This window comes from Coenobita brevimanus, chromosome 31 (genome assembly GCF_032717465.1).
Source record: "Coenobita brevimanus isolate Jiangsu-jjx chromosome 31, ASM3271746v2, whole genome shotgun sequence".
NCBI classification, from domain to species: Eukaryota; Metazoa; Arthropoda; class Malacostraca; order Decapoda; family Coenobitidae; genus Coenobita; species Coenobita brevimanus.
The window spans coordinates 12,978,414-12,996,149 of NC_136984.1; the positions used below are offsets into that span (position 1 = coordinate 12,978,414).

The 17,736-nt window shown below is 41.0% G+C and overlaps 2 protein-coding genes across 2 annotated transcripts in view; one reads left to right on the plus strand and one right to left on the minus strand.

Moving 5' to 3' along the window:
* Positions 1–17,736, minus strand: part of LOC145395417 (uncharacterized) — a 386,864-nt gene that overhangs the window by 281,630 nt on the left and 87,498 nt on the right. The window lies entirely within an intron of this gene.
* LOC145395449 (uncharacterized) overlaps positions 1–17,736 on the plus strand; it is a 56,948-nt gene that overhangs the window by 28,720 nt on the left and 10,492 nt on the right. The window contains exon 4 of the mRNA XM_080269053.1: positions 11,583–11,709. Within this exon, the coding sequence (XP_080125179.1) occupies positions 11,583–11,709 (127 nt within the window). The remainder of the gene's footprint in view (positions 1–11,582; positions 11,710–17,736) is intronic.

Genomic DNA, 17,736 nt, shown 5'->3' on the forward strand with positions numbered 1-17,736 from the left:
TTAGCTGTAGAAATTGAAACAGGTTATATATAAATATCGTAATTTCAGAGTGACTTCATATTTGCTGAAATGAAACAGTAGTGCATCTGTTTTTCTTCATCAGTTAAGTCGATATTTCGTGTGCATTCGAATAAACGATAATGGGTGACAACAACAGCAGCTGCAGCAGCAGAGATCAGCTGACTAATAATAATCATAATGATGTCTTCCACAAATCGTACCATTATTACTTTTCCTGTCCAGAAGTAACTGTACAGAAAAAAAAATTAGACGGACCCTAAGTTAACTCAAGAGCAATTTTTATTTCGGGTAATGTTTTTCTTCATAATAGATCTTTTCCATGGGACGCCACGAGTCATGTGGCTTTTGTTTACGACGCCACATTAGACGGTAAATTATCGGAAGTCTAGAGAGAGAGTATTGCAGATTCCACAACGGTATTCCACTGCTGTGCCTTCGACTGTAAGACAAGGCAGAAAACTGGAAGTGGTGTATACTTCTACCAGCTTCCAGCCAATGAGGAAAGGCATTATAAGTGGATACGGTAGGTGCCGTGAAGAAGGAGAATTGGCAGCCGACGGCCTACACCAGACTCAATAGCAAGCATTTTATATCAGGTGAGCCGATGATTTGTGAGTAGATAATGGCATATTTATCATTTTTTGCAGCTGCAGATGTCATGGGATATCCCAATTATGCTAATGTCACAGAGTACAAGACCCACATGGCCATATGTGTGTGAGGGAAAAGAGGGGGAGGGTCGATGTTACAGGCCTCGTTTTGGTATTATTCCAGAGTTTCACCCAAACGAAATCGGGCATAATCTATATTCTCCATAGCAGTGATGATCAAGAATGTTGGATGTGTTAGTACAACAAATTAAATTACAGGTTAGGTCATACTGAAGGTTAGGTTGGGTTAGGTAAGGTTAGGTAAGATTAGGTTGTTAGGTTAGGTTCGGTAAAAATTATTTTTTTATTTTTTCAGTGTTTTTCAGTGTGATTCATTTGAAACTGATATTTGTGTCATGGTGGATCACTTTAATAATAGTGCAGTACAGAACACTCCAGTGTAATACTGTAATATACCACTGTGAGTCAGTATGCTAAACAATGTTTCAGTTACAACTAAAGGATAATTACTAGTAATACCATGTATAATTTTCAGTTTTATTGCTCCACTGAAAGCCAAACTGCCAATACATGCGCCAGTTAAATATACATTTTTCACTGAGTACAAAATACATCAGTTACAATTGAGAAGACAAACACTGTACTTATATCAACAGCCCTTTATATTTATCTTTTACCAGGTATGTACTGTGACTTTCTTGTTCATGCAACATGTAATATCATTAAAATTATACTGTTGAAGTCTTTAAGTTTTATGTTGTGGTATTCATCAGCATGAAATGAATGACCGTAATTTAAATTTGTGCCAGTGTTATGCTTCAGTTGCAATGTAAAAGTTAACAGTTTTGACATATACTGGTACTGTCAACTATGTATTATATGTTAAACTATTTTAAACATATATAACTATAGGCTGTGTGTATGTATCTAGGCCTATAATTACTGAAATTTCCAAAATAAGTCAATTATTGGCAAATTTCCAGAATTACACCTAACTCACACTGAAGCTTAAAATGTTTTATAGTGTGATTATTTTGAAGCTAATATTCATTTCTGTCGGAAATTACTTTTTTTTTTTTTTTTACACCAAATCAAGCTAACCCAACCAACCTAACCTAACCTAACCTGGGACCTAACTTGAAGGTTAAGAAGAGAGAATAACTGCAGTAGGCCAATAGGCCCATGCTAGACAACTCCCACAAAAGTGTGACTTATCTACCCTGCCTATAATATCCCATGCAAGCCCATGCCAGGCAGCTTTCACAGGAGTGTGACCACAAGAATGGAAAATTTTATATGCAGCCTATACCTGCCATATGCCTATCTAGGCTATGCTTGAAACTTTCTAGAGAGGTGGCAGCAACTACGTTACTGGGTAACCTATTCCGTTCATCAACTACTCGATTCACAGTCAGAAAATAAGTAAATTTTTGGCAAATTTCTAGAATTACACCTCACACTGAAGCTTAAAATGTTCATTTTTCAATGTTTTATGGTGAGGTTAATTTGAATCTGATATTCATTTCTGTCGGAAATTACTTTTTTTTTTATTATACATCAAACAAGCTAACCCAACCAACCTAACCTAACCTAGGACATAACTTGAAGAGAATAACTGCAGTAGGCCAATAGGCCCAGCTCCCACAAAACTGTGACTTATCTACCCTGCCTAAAATAGCCCATGCAGGCCCATGCCAGGCAGCTCTCACAGGAGTGTGACCACAAGAATGGAAAATTTTATATGCAACCTATACCTGCCATATGTTTATGTGGCCTATGCGTGAAACTTTCTAGAGAGGGAGCAACAACTACCTCACTGGGTAACCTATTCCGTTCATCAACTACTTGATTCAGTGTATGCCATACAATCCCTACCTCCTTGGCCCCTCTTAAAAAATTTACTGATTACCAAGATAATTAACATGTACTGTGTGTCAATTGCAGCTAGCTATATTACACATACAGAATGTGAATGTTTATATACCTTGAGGGATGCCCTGGTGAACTTTGACGGGGTGTTCACCAAATAGTGATAAAGGTTGCCATATCTGAGATGGTTTCGGTCCCCAGTCCTTGAAACTGGTGAACTACTCACTAGATATGGTACAAGGATCCAGCCCAAACACCTTATCATGTTCCTGTACATATCTTGGTGGTGTTGATCCATATTTCTGCATATATCTGACAGTTCCATCTCTGACAGCCCTGTCTGGACAGCCATTACTGCGAGGAGTTTGCCGTCCATTATCGAGTTGTAAACAAAACCACGTGATTTCTGTGACGTCACTGGAAAAGGTCTATACAAGGATACTTTGATGAAGCATAATCTATATTTGTCTCGTATATTGCATATTCCAAGGCTAACCCAAAAGGATATTGTTTCTACCATTCATAAGTGAAGTGTAACACTACCCAAGAGTATATTGTTGATACCATGTGCTTAATGTTCGCCATATCCCAAAAAGAGCATTACTTCTACAGCCATTGTTTTTATTTTATTGTGAATAACCATTTCTTCTTAATGTGTTTGCAATATTCTGTCTATTAGACTGAACCTGTACAATAATAGACATTGTATTATTTGTGAATGGGGGATTTTGGGAATGTTGGCCTGGAGCTGTGGGGTATTCTGGTCGTTACTGGTTGGCAACACTGCTGCCAGCGGTTGTGAGCCCGCACGGGTTCACGCGGGAAGAGTTGACAGCTAAATCATCTCGCTTGAACCCATGAGGTCAGTATGAATACAAACTTACTACTGAGATTTCACTAACACCATCTGTTTGGGAGAGTACATCCCATATGATGCAGAGTGACAGAGCATTTATTGCACAGCAGTGGAAGTGGACTGGAGAAAACAAAAAAATGTGTAGTCAGTTTATTTTGATATACATACACATACCCATCTGGTGATAGAATTTTTTATCGATGAATTTCTGTGAAAATGCTAATCAAAATTTACACTATAGGTACTATAATGGATGTGGAAGATATTAGGCTGGATTTTGCACCAATAAAATAATAGGACTACTGCAAAGCTCTACATACGGGTAATTAAACAAAATTTATGTGACTTTGCCAAGGTTCTGAACCTTCATCTGAACCAATGTTTCTCAAACTTTTCACTTCATTTCCCACTTGTGGGGATCTTAACATCCTCGTGGCTCAATTTCAATTTTTCCTCAAGTACCTCACAAATAATTGTGAAAAAAGTTTTTGTACTCTTCATTTATTATAATGCATACAACAGTTAATCAGAATGCATTATTTGTTACATAATATCAATGGAATGGATGACACTTCTCTCAGCCAATCGACTGAGTCGAGGCTGAGTCGCTGATCATGCACATCACATGTTTGGGTCCACATCCAACTGGTTTCGGCCTTTACTTTTTACTCACTGAGAGGCCACCTTCGGCGGCCTCCGCTAGATGTCAAGTCACTTCCTTTCTTCAGAAATGAGTCATAACTCTGGAACCGGTGGCCCGATTGGACCGGAAATTGTTTTATTCTTAAGTTAGAGCATTTTAATGGTACTTTTCTCTAACACAAATTTGCGCTACATGCGCCGTTTTTGCAGCATTACGGTAACAAACAAACCAACAAACATACAGAAGTTGGATCATTATAATAATGATAACACTATACAATTGTACTATACAATTTTAGAAGTATAAGGAGGGAGGAAGGAGAGGCGAGAGAGTGATAATACAATGAAAGCACCCCTTTTCTTCTCCGTATCATACTGGTACTTTGAACGCTGGACCAAGAAGGAATCCATTTCCTTGCACTAAAAGCAAAAAATAATTTTGAAACAAAAGGCCAGATATGAGTTATAACTCGGGAACCGGTCGCCCCCTTGTCCTGAAAATTGTTTTAGTCTTTGAGCTAGATCATTTTAATGGTAGCTTGCTCGAACAAAAATTTGTGCTACATGCACCATCTTTGCTGTGTTACGGTAACAGTCCAACAGGCATACAGAATATTAGTTATGTATCAGATATCCGCCTCCGTCTCCGCCTTTGCGGAGCCGCCACAGTGAAAATAATGTCCGCATTACTCTCCGCGTCCGCGTCTTCAGACAACAAAAGCTCCGCATCATTATCCGCCACCGCGTTTTCAGACAATAAAACCTCCACATAATAATCCGCCCCCGCGTCAAAGAACTGCAGAGGTTGCTGATCTCCACCCATCCAATATTTCTCCTTTTTTTTTTTTTTTTTGCCATAATTCTTTTTCTCTCTCCTTTTCATCCACAACTCTCCTCTCCGTTCCTCTCACCTACCAGTCCCTCTTCCTCTTTCTGTTTTCTTCTCTATTAGCTCTCTTCCTCCCTCCGTCTCTCATTGTTCCACTTCTCTCTCTCTCTCTCTCTCTCTCTCTCTCTCTCTCTCTCTCTTTCTCCCCAAATCAGCATATATCAAACTATAATTTATCGGTGACTCTCAGTGTACAGTCGGTAGCAGTTCCACGGTGTACAGACAGGCACCGAATTTCGGACAAGGTGGCAGTGATCTATTTACCTATGATGCATGACGAGTGGAGTCCCCGTCCCGCATCCTTGTAAGACTTATGTGTACACTTAAGTGTGGCTGAAACTCGTCACTTTATATTGCATAAATGTACTGTAATATGTGTAAAAAAAAAAAAAAAATCCGCGTCCGCGTCCGCAACCGCGGACATGGAGGTAAAAATAATTCGCAGTTGTGTCCGCGTCCGCAAAAATTAATATCTTAACCTCCGCAGTTTTATCCGCAACAGCATTTTATGAGAAAAAGATATCCGGCTACGCCTCCGCCTCCGCGGAGCTCTAAAATTTGTTATCTGATACATCACTAATACAGATGTAGAAGGGTGGAGAAACCAGATTCACATTCATGTGTTATGGAAAATGGCAAGGAGACTTTAAGAGCGATTTCATTAACTCCTGGATAATTATGACTGATACATGGAGAACCAGAACACAGAGATTTTCCTTCATAAATGTCTCTGGCAGCAGAATCATTCTTGAGGTCAAGGAATTCGTCCTGAACATCATCGGGAATGGCCACAGTATCAAGACTGTCTGGGCATGGATTTCTTACCAATATCCCTTCTTCCTCCTTGACTTATGGGAAGTATCCTTTGAGCTCACTTTCTAAGGAATTCCAGTGCTGAATTATTTCTCTTTGAGTGAAGGGTCAAGTAGGTGATCCTCTTCAGTCTCAAGAACAGATGACAGAATCTCAAACATGGCAACATTTTCTGCACTCACTTTCCTTTGCCAGTTCTGGAGTTTAGGAAGAAATGCACGTATCCAGTCCCTGAAGTGAAATACATTTCTTTCCTTGCCTTGTAGCTTTAAATTCTGCCTGTTTAGCTGCTCAAAAATGTCGGCCACGTATACAAGACGTGACTTCCACAACGCCTAGTTGAAGAGCTTAATAGATCATCCTTCCTTTTCATTTCCAGGAAAAGTTTTAGTTCTCACCGAAGCTCAGATACTCTGTTCACAACATTGTCCTTGGAGAACCATGACACTTTCGAGTATAAAAGGAGGGATTCAAACTCTGAATTCATCTCTTCACAAAGTTTCTGGAAAAGGCGAGAGTTTAAATCTCCTGTTTTCACGAAGTTGACGCATTTTACCACTGCCTCCAGGATCTCGCAAACGGAATCAAGAAGAATTTTTGACACCAGTGCAAAACGATGGATCATACAGTGAACCACTTTCACATACGTAGCTACTTTCTTGACATGTTTCTGTAGTCCCGATTGTGATCCAGGCATCGCCGGAGCCCCATCAGTACAGACTGCACAACAATTTCCCCTGGCTATTCTGTTATCTGTGGAAAAAGAAGTCAACTTTTCCATCTCATCTAAAGCTTTTGTGGTAGTTTCAAGCTGTGTACAGAAGAGATATTCATCTTTGTTGTCATGAATGAATACTTAACCAGCAACTACGAGTAACTGTGCACAAGAACTCACATCCAACTGTACTGCGAACATACCAGTTGGAGACAATTTAATCTGTATCACGTGTTCCATTATATCAGCTGACATTTCACTAATTCCCCGTTTCACTGTGTCGTTTGACAAGGAAATCTGCTGAATCATATGTGCACTTGACTCCAAGAATCCTTTTGACCATCTTTACAGCACACAGCTTAATTGAAGTTTCACCGGTTGTGTGGGCCTTTTTTTTTTCTTGCTATTTCAAGGGAAATTTCATGTGATGCCTCTACTGCATTTAAGTTTCTCCGCATAATGAGGGTGGATTGTCGTCAGATGATGCTTCAGCTTACTAAGCCTCATAGAATTATTCCCCAGCACTTTGAAACAGCACACACTTAGGTTTCTCGATGCCATCAGCGAGGATTTATGTAAATCCGTAATGTACTCATCATTGTACTTCCGCTTCTTAGCAGCACTGGCTGCCATTGCAATAATTCTATATTAAAAAGGCAAGACAGAAACAGACAAATGACAGTTTTAAATTATGTGGCCACTTGCACCAAAATGAGTTAATTCACTTGACTTATTTAAAACCAATGTCGAGAAAAAAAGGAAAAAAAAGTGTCAAACGACTTACACCAAAATAGCATGATTTATTTTTCACTACACCCAAGTGAATAAAATTTTATGCAGTATGAAGTTGATGGTTTTCAGTATTTGATTTTTTTGTAAACAATATTGCATTAATTTGCTCATTTTTTGTTTCCAATAAGTTAGATTAAGATTCGTTAAAGAAACTTTCTAGTTAATAATGTTGATTTTTACCACTAGCACAATTAAAGCAAAATTCGTCTGGCATCATATTAACTAGTAAGTTCTCCACGTGTGGTAGCCGGTCCTGTTGGTGCCTTTACGAGTACTAATGCAAAGATTATGTAAAATCATGGTTATACCGTAAAAACAATGTGAAATATCGTGTGAATTGCTAAATGCAGCATTACACTTTGAATTATCATACTTCGGCTAATCACTGACACATCATTTTCACACTGTCACAGGTTTTGACAGTGAACAGTAAAGGTTGATACAAAGCAATGGGCAAAGAATGTGTCAAATGCAACAAAAGAAACATAGTACCACATATGAATGCATAATCATTCAAAAACATCGATAATAATGAAAAAGTAGCAAAAAACGAATACTGTTTTAAATTTGTAGCCGACTCTACTCTGCAGATTTCGTCTTGCCATAAATTTTAAGTCAGAGCTGCTAAATCTAGACCGAAATCGAGTTTGATGAAAGCAGTTTAAATTCAACGAAACATGGTGATTTTTTTTTTTTTTTTCAGCACTGATTTCAGTTCAGATTTTTCGGCGAAAGTAAATTAGCTGAGTTTCGTCATATATTTTCAATCAGTGCTTTTTTTTATTTTATTAATGTAAGTGACCAATAATAATAATAAAAAAAATGAATGAATGAGAAACTGAACAGAAATGAGACTACAAAGAGAATATGTGAGAGCAACATCAGAGGTAGAGGCATGACAGGGACACCACCACAGAGCTGGGAAGGCAGAGTGAAGGAATACATAAACTATAAAACTATAAATCCAAATATATCTACAGGTAGGTAAATAGATTAAAAAAACAAATATATGTCGCCTTCACAACACTAACATCAATTAAATAATTATCTCGCAAGTAACACTGGAACACTGCACAGATAGCAGAAGATATTTCTCACAAATTACATCTGTGGGCGTCAATTGGGGTCGTGGCTGAGAGGAAGGTTACAGCAGCGAGAGTCGGTGGCACATTTGCACCCTGTACAAGTCCTAAGTCTATTGGAAGAATCCTTTCAATAGAGGCGAATAGGACTTCAAATATGATTTGCTCGACAACAAATTCATTCCTGCATATTGCATATAAAGTATTGCCAATTAGTCATATTTTTTCCTTGCCCTCTCATTGGTCCAGCAGTGTCAAAATGTAGCAGGTATGCACTGGAGTGAGAGAAAGCAAGGCAACAACCTAAAACTCGTGGCCCCCATACCCGATTGTAAGACAGACACACTCAGATATACTATTTGCACTAGCCCGCCATGGCCCGCAAAAAATCCTGCCGTGGCCTTTTTGGGGCCATGGTTCCTAGTCTGAGAACCGGTGATCTAAACACAAGTGCTCTGCAAATGGCTCTCGCATTTTTTCAATTACTGTGTTACTTTTTTTTTTTTCCTAAAGTTGGAAAACCAACTTTAGGGAAAAAAAAGTAACAACGGGACTAACTGTTCCACCCAACTCCTTCCTAAATAATCATGTTGTAATGTAGGATGAATACAGATTTAGTAAGCTGTACATTTTTATAAAAAACTACCCAGGTTTTATTTATTATACTTAAATTTTTTGGTAATACCAGAGGCAAAATCATACCCATCTGGCTTTCTCAATAGGTGGTAATTAAACACCATTTTGCTGGATTAAACACTGTCTAGGATATGATGTCTCTTTCAGGCAGCAGTTTGTACTCCAGCATTCTTAGGAATGCCATCTTTTTTTTTTTTTCTTAGTACAAGGGATCGTGAAAAGAGTAGTAAGGGAGAGTAAGAAGAGAGTGGATGAGGAATTTGGAAGGAATTGAGCATGAAGTGGAGGGAATGTAAGAAAATGTTCTGGAAGGAGGTAAAGAGAGTTAGACAGGGAGATAAAGATGTTAGTGAGGAAGAGAAAGGTATAAATGATAGCTTGATAGTGGAGGTGGGAGAAAAAGTGAGCACATGGAGAGAACAGTTTAAGGAACTGTTAAACATTGAGAATTAACATACTACGAGTATAAGGGGCTGGTGGATGGCTAGAACAAGGAGGGAGGTAAGAAGGGAGGACGAGATAAGTAGGATGAAAGTAGTGACAGCAATGAAGAAAGTCAAAATGAGGAAAGCCCCAGGAATTGACTATGTGGTGAAAGTCAAGAGTGAGAGCAGTGGAAATGAATTACTTGAGAGGAGCATGTGGAGTGACGTGGAGGGACAGGTTGACGAATGAAGAAGTGAAGGAATGCTGTGGGGTGGATGTGGATGTGGTTGAGAAGATTAGGAGAAATACACTGAGGTGGTTTGGACATGTGAAGAGAATGGAGAATGAAAGACTGACTAAGAGGGTGTATGTAGGTGAGGTGGAGGGAGGGAGAGGGAGAGGTGGACCGAGGATGAGGTGGAGGGATGGAGTTGAGAGGTATATGAGGGAGGGGGGGGGTGAGTTGGGGGGAGGGTAGTCAAATGGTGGGTGACAGAGCGACTTGGAGGCGTTTTGTCTGCGGCCACCCTTTGCGGGATTAGGGCGTCGAGCTATAGTTAGATAGATAGATAGATGTGGTGAAATGCTGAAGCATGGGGGAGAGATGTAGAATGGCGATGGAAGTTGTGCAGATTGTCCTGGGAGGAAGGTAGAGTCCCGGAGGATTGGAAGTCAGGTATAATTATTCCCTTGTACGAAGGAAAAGGGGTAAAAGAAGGGTATGGTAATCATAGGGGCATTTGCCTTCTTAATGTAATAGGAAAAATATATGGTAGGATACTTATTGACAGATTTAGGGAAATAACAGAGGAATTAGTTGGAGAAAAACAGGAAATTTTAGAAAAGGAAGAGGTTGTGTAGATTAGATATTCATCCTTAGGTCTTCAGTGGAAAGGCTCCTAGAGAAGGGAAAGAACCTGTATGCGACCTTTAAGGATTAGGAGAAGGCACTGTAACAGAGTGGATAGACTAGGAATGTGGAAAATATTATTAATATATGGAGTAAATGGGAAGTTGTTGAATGCCGTGAAGAGCATGTATGAAAGTCCTAAAGATGCAGTGCATGTGCATAGCGAACTGAGTGAAATGTTCTATTTGAATGTTGGATTGAAACATTAGGTGTGTCATGTCACCATGGTAGCTCAATCTGTATTTTATGGAAGGGATTATAAATGAGGTACAAGTTAGGGCACTGGATGTTGGAGCAGCCCTAATGAGAGAGTGAAGCGTTTGGAAATTTCCTGTACTATTGTTTGCAGATGATACCGTATTGATAAACGAAGACGAAGGGGAACTGCAATTCTTGGTGAATTAGCTTGGGAAAGTGTGTAAGAAACGGAATCTAAAGGTGAATGTAGGGATGGGTGAAGTTATGGTCTTCGAGAGACATGAAGTCACTGAATGTACAGTAAGGCTGGATGATATGGAAATGGAAAATGTGAGTGCATTTAAGTACCTGGGTTGTGTGATGAGTAATGATGGAAGTTTGGAGGGTGAACTGCTTGAAAAGGTACAACAAGGAAGAAACGTTGCTGGTTCTTTGAAAGCAGTGATTAGAAATAGGGAGGATGAAATTATAAAAGTCACTACATGATAGTACTGTAACATACAAACTCTTACGTATGGAAGTGAAGTTTGGACCTTGTTGGAAGGACACAAGCCAAGAGTGAGTGCAGTGGAAATGAGTTATCTGAGGGGAGCATGGGGAGTTACATGGGGACAAATGAGGAAGTGAAGGAGCGACATGATGTGGATGTGAGAGAAAGCGTTAGGAAAAATACATTTAAGTGGTCTGGCCATGTGGAGAGGATGGAGAGCGAGACACTAACGACGAGAGTGTATGTAAGTGAGGTGGGCGGGAGTAGAGGGAGGGGGGCGGCCAAGGACGAAATGGGGTAATGGAGTGGAAAAGTATATGAGAGTAGTGGGTGTGAGCTGGGAGCAGGGCAGTGAAATGGCGGGGGACAGGGCGACATGGAGGCGATTTGTTTGTGTCCACCCCATACGAGATTGAGGCGTCTAGTTAGATGGAACAGACAGATCGTGCCCCGTGGAGTTGCCATGGGTGATATGTTGACGTCGCCATGGCAACACCCGCCTACTCACATCAGGTGCTGGCGTTCAAAAGCTCCAGCCCGTCCTAACTCTCTCCTGCCCCCGGCTGCCTGCTTGCAGTCGGGACGCCCACTTATGGCCAAATACTTAATATTCCTTATAATTTCTTCCACAGATCCTGAGTAAACTCCATGGTGAGATGGACGACCAGACTGTCAAAGCTCTGCCTCGGTATTTTCACGAATGTTCTGAGATCTTTCACGCCGATATTAATACAGAGCACATCCCATCAACACTGGAAGGTAAGTTAGTTCTCTCTCTCTCTCTCTCTCTCTCTCTCTCTCTCACACACACACACACACACACACACACACACACACACACACACACACACACACACACCGCTTGCTGGTACAGTGGTAACGTTCTCGTTTGCCAACTGGTGGACGGGAGTTCGCGCCTCGCTCAGGTTGCGAAAAGTTTCACTGACGAATTGGGTGGTTACTGTCCCCCTTGAGCAAGGGGACGGGTGTGTGCTTGTGTGAAGGTCACAGCCTTGCCCTTAGATCGGACTATATGAGCTCTCAGCTCCCTTCCGGGAGGGTAAAAGCTGACGATCACGACCATCAAGTGATCCTGACCGACCCGGTGAATTACACACACACACACACACACACACACACACACACACACACACACACACACACACACACACACAGCAGGAATAAACACACAAAATCCATTATTGAGGAGAAAGAGTTGATTAATACGATACCTTAGATCGCCACCCTCCTCAAGGTTGTCCAAACACTGCCCACCCTTTTCTCGGTTGCTCCGGGAACGGCTCAGTCAGCGTTGCCATGCAATGTTTATCCAATGTAATTTTCTAATTACCATTATCCATTTCGTGATATATAGTACGGTAAGGTACCCTTTTTTATACGTTCATGAATTGTATCATTGTCACTAATTTAGCAGAGGAACCAAAGTCTCGGTTGCCCACACCAGCAGACTGGGCCGTAACAAAAACGGATTATGATACATTATGGATCATTTTAAATATAAGTTAGACCAGAGGGAACATATATTTATTATTATTATTATTATTATTATTATTATGGAGAGTGAAAGACTGACGAAGAGAGTGTATGTGAGTGAGGTGGAGGGGGGAAGGGGGAGGGGGAGGCCGAGGATGAGATGGAGGGATGGGGTGGAGAGGTATATGAGAGAGGGGGGGTGTGAGTTGGGAGCAGGGCAGTGAAATGGCGGGGGACAGGGCGACTTGGAGGCGATTTGTTTGTGGCCACCCCAAAAGGGATTGAGGCGTCTGGCAATAGATAGATAGATAGATTATTATTATTATTGAAATATACCATCAGGTCGAACAAACACCTTTAAGTGCAAGGCCTCGTAGCCACCTTGCCGCTGCGGGTGGATACGTGGCCTCGCTCTTAGAGGTGTTTACTCGACCAAATGGTATACTTCAAAGTGCCATTCTGCAGTTATTGTTGTTGTTGGCGTTATTATTATTATTATTATTATTATCATTATTATTATTATAATTATTATAATTATTATTATTATTATATCATCATCGTCATTATTATTATTATTATTATTCATACTTGTTGGGTATGTATCGCACCAGAGCCCAATCTCAGTTTCAGTGACCCTGACCTACTTTACAAGGTAACTGGTCCAAAAATGTCAAATATTCATAAATATTCAACGTCAGTTTACTTCAAAACTATAATAGTTTTATGATTATGGATGGAAATCCCATGATATTATTTTCTAAATATTTATATGGAAAATTTTGAAGGCTACTCATGCGTGATGTTACAATATTTGGGACCCCACAGTTTTCAACAATTTCCAGTTGTTCTTCCATACAGGATACAAGGTAATATAAACTAGAGGGGCACTCATTGGAGCGCATCTCTCCGACGAGGGCAACACAATTTCCAAACCACTGTTCATAATGGCTTGGGTTTTCTCATCCCTGATTAGGGTTCCGTGAAAAGTGTTTCCGGATCCAGAATCTGTAATACGATCCGGATCGGTCCCAAGAGTTAACTGATTGTTCCCTGGGACATAGGTTATCTACCCACCAAATATGGTCCATATCTCACTTTATGTTTTTGAGTAGTCCTGCTAACAGACATGCAAAGTAACAAACATCGGTCCCAAAAGTTAATCGATTGTTCCATGGGACATTGGTTATCCACCCACCAAATTTGGTCCAGATCTCTCCTTTCGTTTTTGAGTAATCCTGCATACAGAAAAAATAAAAATAAATGAACAAACAAACAGGAATGAAAACATAATATCCTTGTTTGACAGACTGAGGCATTCCTGTCCCTTGAAGCTTTCTCTGGTCCCGGACCAGGTCTGTATTCTTTTTGATGACAGTTTGACCAACTGTTTTGCAGTTACCCCAAATAACAATAGTTTCACATGTGAAGATCAGTAACAGTCCCTGACAGGTACAATGTTCTAGTTATTATCATCATCATCATTATTATTATTATTATTATTATTATTATTATTATTATTAATTAGTCCCTCACTTTGTCTACAAATTTCATCATACTTATTAAAGATGGGCAACACCACGACGCTATTACACTACCCCATTTCCAGTGAACTTCACCTTCTTTTCAAGGTCCTAAGTCCAAAAATGTCCGTAAATCATGAGTTCTCCAGCTCAGGTTATTCCAAAACTATTTTAGATACATAGACATTGATGGAAATCTAGTGATGAAATTATTATCCACACATATGTACTGTACGTGTTTGGAAAATAAATCTGAAGGTCATATATGCTTGATATTAAGACATTTTGGACACCACAGTTTCAGACACGTTTCATTTTTTTTTTATATAGAGGAAAAACCAAAACATAAGTGAGACACTTCTTTGCCCTACAAGTTTCGTCTGGTCCTGGACCAGGTCTGTATCTATCTGGTGGCAGTTTGACCAATGTTTTTTTAGTTATTACACAAAACGTAAGTTCAGCAATTTTCTCATCGGTGAGTATCAGTAACTGTCTCATACAGTTACAGTCTTCTAGCTGATGACCTACTACCATAGGTGGTAATCTCCGGATCCGTCATTATCTTTATAATTATTATTCCGTCGCTTTTTGTCTCAAATTCTCATCATACTTATTGGGGATGTACAGCACCATGACCCTATTACCCTGACCCAGTTTCAGTGACCTTTACCTACTTTTCAAGGTCACAGGTTTAAAAATGTCAAACAATTATGAAGTTTCCACCTCAGTTTACTCCAAAACCATCAGAAATACATGAACATGGATGGAAATCTGGTGATAATTTATTTTTTCCGACATTAATGTGAACGAAACTGAAGGTCATTCATGCGTGACATTACAGTATTTGTGACCAGGACTCTGTACCTAGACTATATATCAGGACTATATACCAGGACTATATACCAGGACTATATACCAAGTCTATATACCAGGACTATATACCAAGTCTGTATACCAGGACTATATACCCGGTTTATATACCAGGACTATATGCCAGGACTATAGCACACATAACATTTGCCGGTCAGTCTTCTAACATCAGAAACTTCACAAACGGCGTCCCCCAAGGATCTGTTTTGTCCCCTACACTCTTTAACCTATACATGCACGACATACCCACACCCCACACACCACAGATACATATAGCTTCCTATGCAGATGATATAACACTTACATGTACGCACCAAAACGCAAACACAGCTGCACACATCATACAACCTTACCTCAACACACTACACGAATGGTTCACCACAAACAGTCTCAAAATAGCCCCAGCCAAATCTACAGTGACCCTTCTCACAAACTGGACAGCAGAACACAGTCACATCCAACACCTCACCATAAACAACACCCCCGTACCACACACATACACACCCAAAATCCTTGGTGTAACGTACAATACATCAATGTCATTTAAACAACACATCACAAACATTAAAATAAAATAACACCAAGGCTTAATGCTTTGAGGTCACTTGCCCATACAACATTCGGACACAACAAAGAAATCACCACCACAGTATACTGTACAAACAATACATACGTTCAGTGATGAATTATGCAAGCCCTGCCTGGGTTTCTAACCTCACCAAACCACACTACAACACTCTACAGACCATACAGAGCAAGGCCCTAAAAATAATCACAGGCTGCACAGCTACTACACCCACAGATCACCTACATCAAGAAAACAAAGTCCTCAAAGTCAAGGATCACCTAGACATGAGAGGTACCCAGTTTCTTGCTGCAGCCTCCACAAACCCACAACATCCACTATATTACATGGCAGCACATCCACCCACAACAATCTATCTATCTATCTATCTGTATACCTAGACTGCTTCCCCCAAGGAAAGGGAGGTAGCCGAGACAGGACGACACACTCCCCATTTAAGCATCCATTCAAACACATTCATTCGCATCTTAGCCCCAAAGGGGAGAACGGACAGGTCCTCACCGCACCACACTGCACAAGGGTCAACTGTGCAATGCAATCAGTGACATCCGCAGCAGGGCCCGACAGCAGAGCTGGTTTACCCCTGCCACATCATAACAGACTCATCCCCTTACCCGCACCTGACCTGAAATAGCTGATCAGACCAAATGCGGGAGAATATCCCCTCAGGGCTGTGTCATCACTTATTCATTCACAATTTCTCTCCACCCATTTCTGTCACGCACAGCCACTCTTCCTTGCTCAACAGACATCCCTCTCGCATCCAGCGCTCTCTTCACACTGTCCATCCATCCTATTCGTGGTCTTCCTTTCAGCCTTACACCTCTCACACCAGATCTAGTTATCTTTTTCACCAATCGCTCATTATCCATTCTCTCCATATGCCCAAACCATCGCAACACCCTCTGCTCAACTCTACCAGCCATCTCCCGAACAACTCCAGTTATCCTTCGCACTTCATCATTCCGCACTCGATCCATACGCGTCACTCCACACATACTCCTCAGACACCTCATCTCCATTACATTCAAACTTTTCCTCTCTGCTACACCCATATTCCATGTTTCAGCCCCATACAATGCAGTCGGTACCACAACACCCTCATACAGCCTTCTCTTTACATCCATTCTAAGCGAACGACATCTAAACACTTTTTTCATTCCTCCCAGCACCTTTCCTACTTCATTTATTCTAAACTTCACTTCTGCATCTATTCTTCCATCCACAGCAACATGTGACCCTAGATATTTAAAACACTCTACCTCCTCAAGCAACTCGCCATTTAAAACTATATTCATCCCCCTACCATCTACCAACCTCGTACACTTCATCACTTTACTCTTATTCTCATTTACTTTCAATTTCCTCCTTTCACACACCCTTCCAAACTCCTCTACCAACTGTCTCAATCTCTCCTCTGAATCAGTCACCAGTGCAGTATCATCTGCAAACAGCAGCTGCTTCAGATTCCACTCTCCACCATCAACATTCACCAGACTCAGACCTCCACCTAAAACTCTTGCATTCACCTCCCTTACAACACCATCCATGTAAATATTAAACAACCAAGGCGACATCACACATCCCTGTCGCAGCCCCACTCTCACGGGAAACCAATCACTCACAGCATTTCCCACTCTTACACACGCTTTACTATTTACATAAAAACTTTTCACCCCTTTTAATAACCTACCATCAAGTCCATACAATCTTAAAACAGTCCACAACAAGGAACATCAAAACAACACCCAGCACACGATACCATACACAAATACTGTCATCTCTCTCCCCTAGCCCACCTCAGACCAGCTTTCAGAAGCATATCCACACTGAGATCACTCGCCGCTCTATTCAGTCACTTAAAGACAACACACAGATGCATGCACGGCCTCCTGACATCCACCCTTCTGAATCCTATCTCCCTCGTGAGGACAGAGTCCACCTGGCCAGGCTGAGATGTGGGCACCATCCAGCCCTCTTAAGCTACCAGAAGAGGCTGGATGACTCCGTCGCTGATACCTGTCCATGATGCAACACAGCACCCCATGCACATTATGGAAGACTGCATTGCACACAATCACCTACGCCAACAACACAGCATACACTCTTTGAGAGCTCTGTGGGAAAGCCCGGTCTCGGCCATGGCCTTCCTAAGGGACTCGGGGCTGTTTGGCAAGACTGCCTAGGGAACAACTACTTCTACTGCTACCAGGACTATATACCAGGACTATATACCAGGACTATATGCCAGGACTATATACCAGGACTATTTACCAGGACTATATACCAGGACTACATACCAGGACTATTTACCAG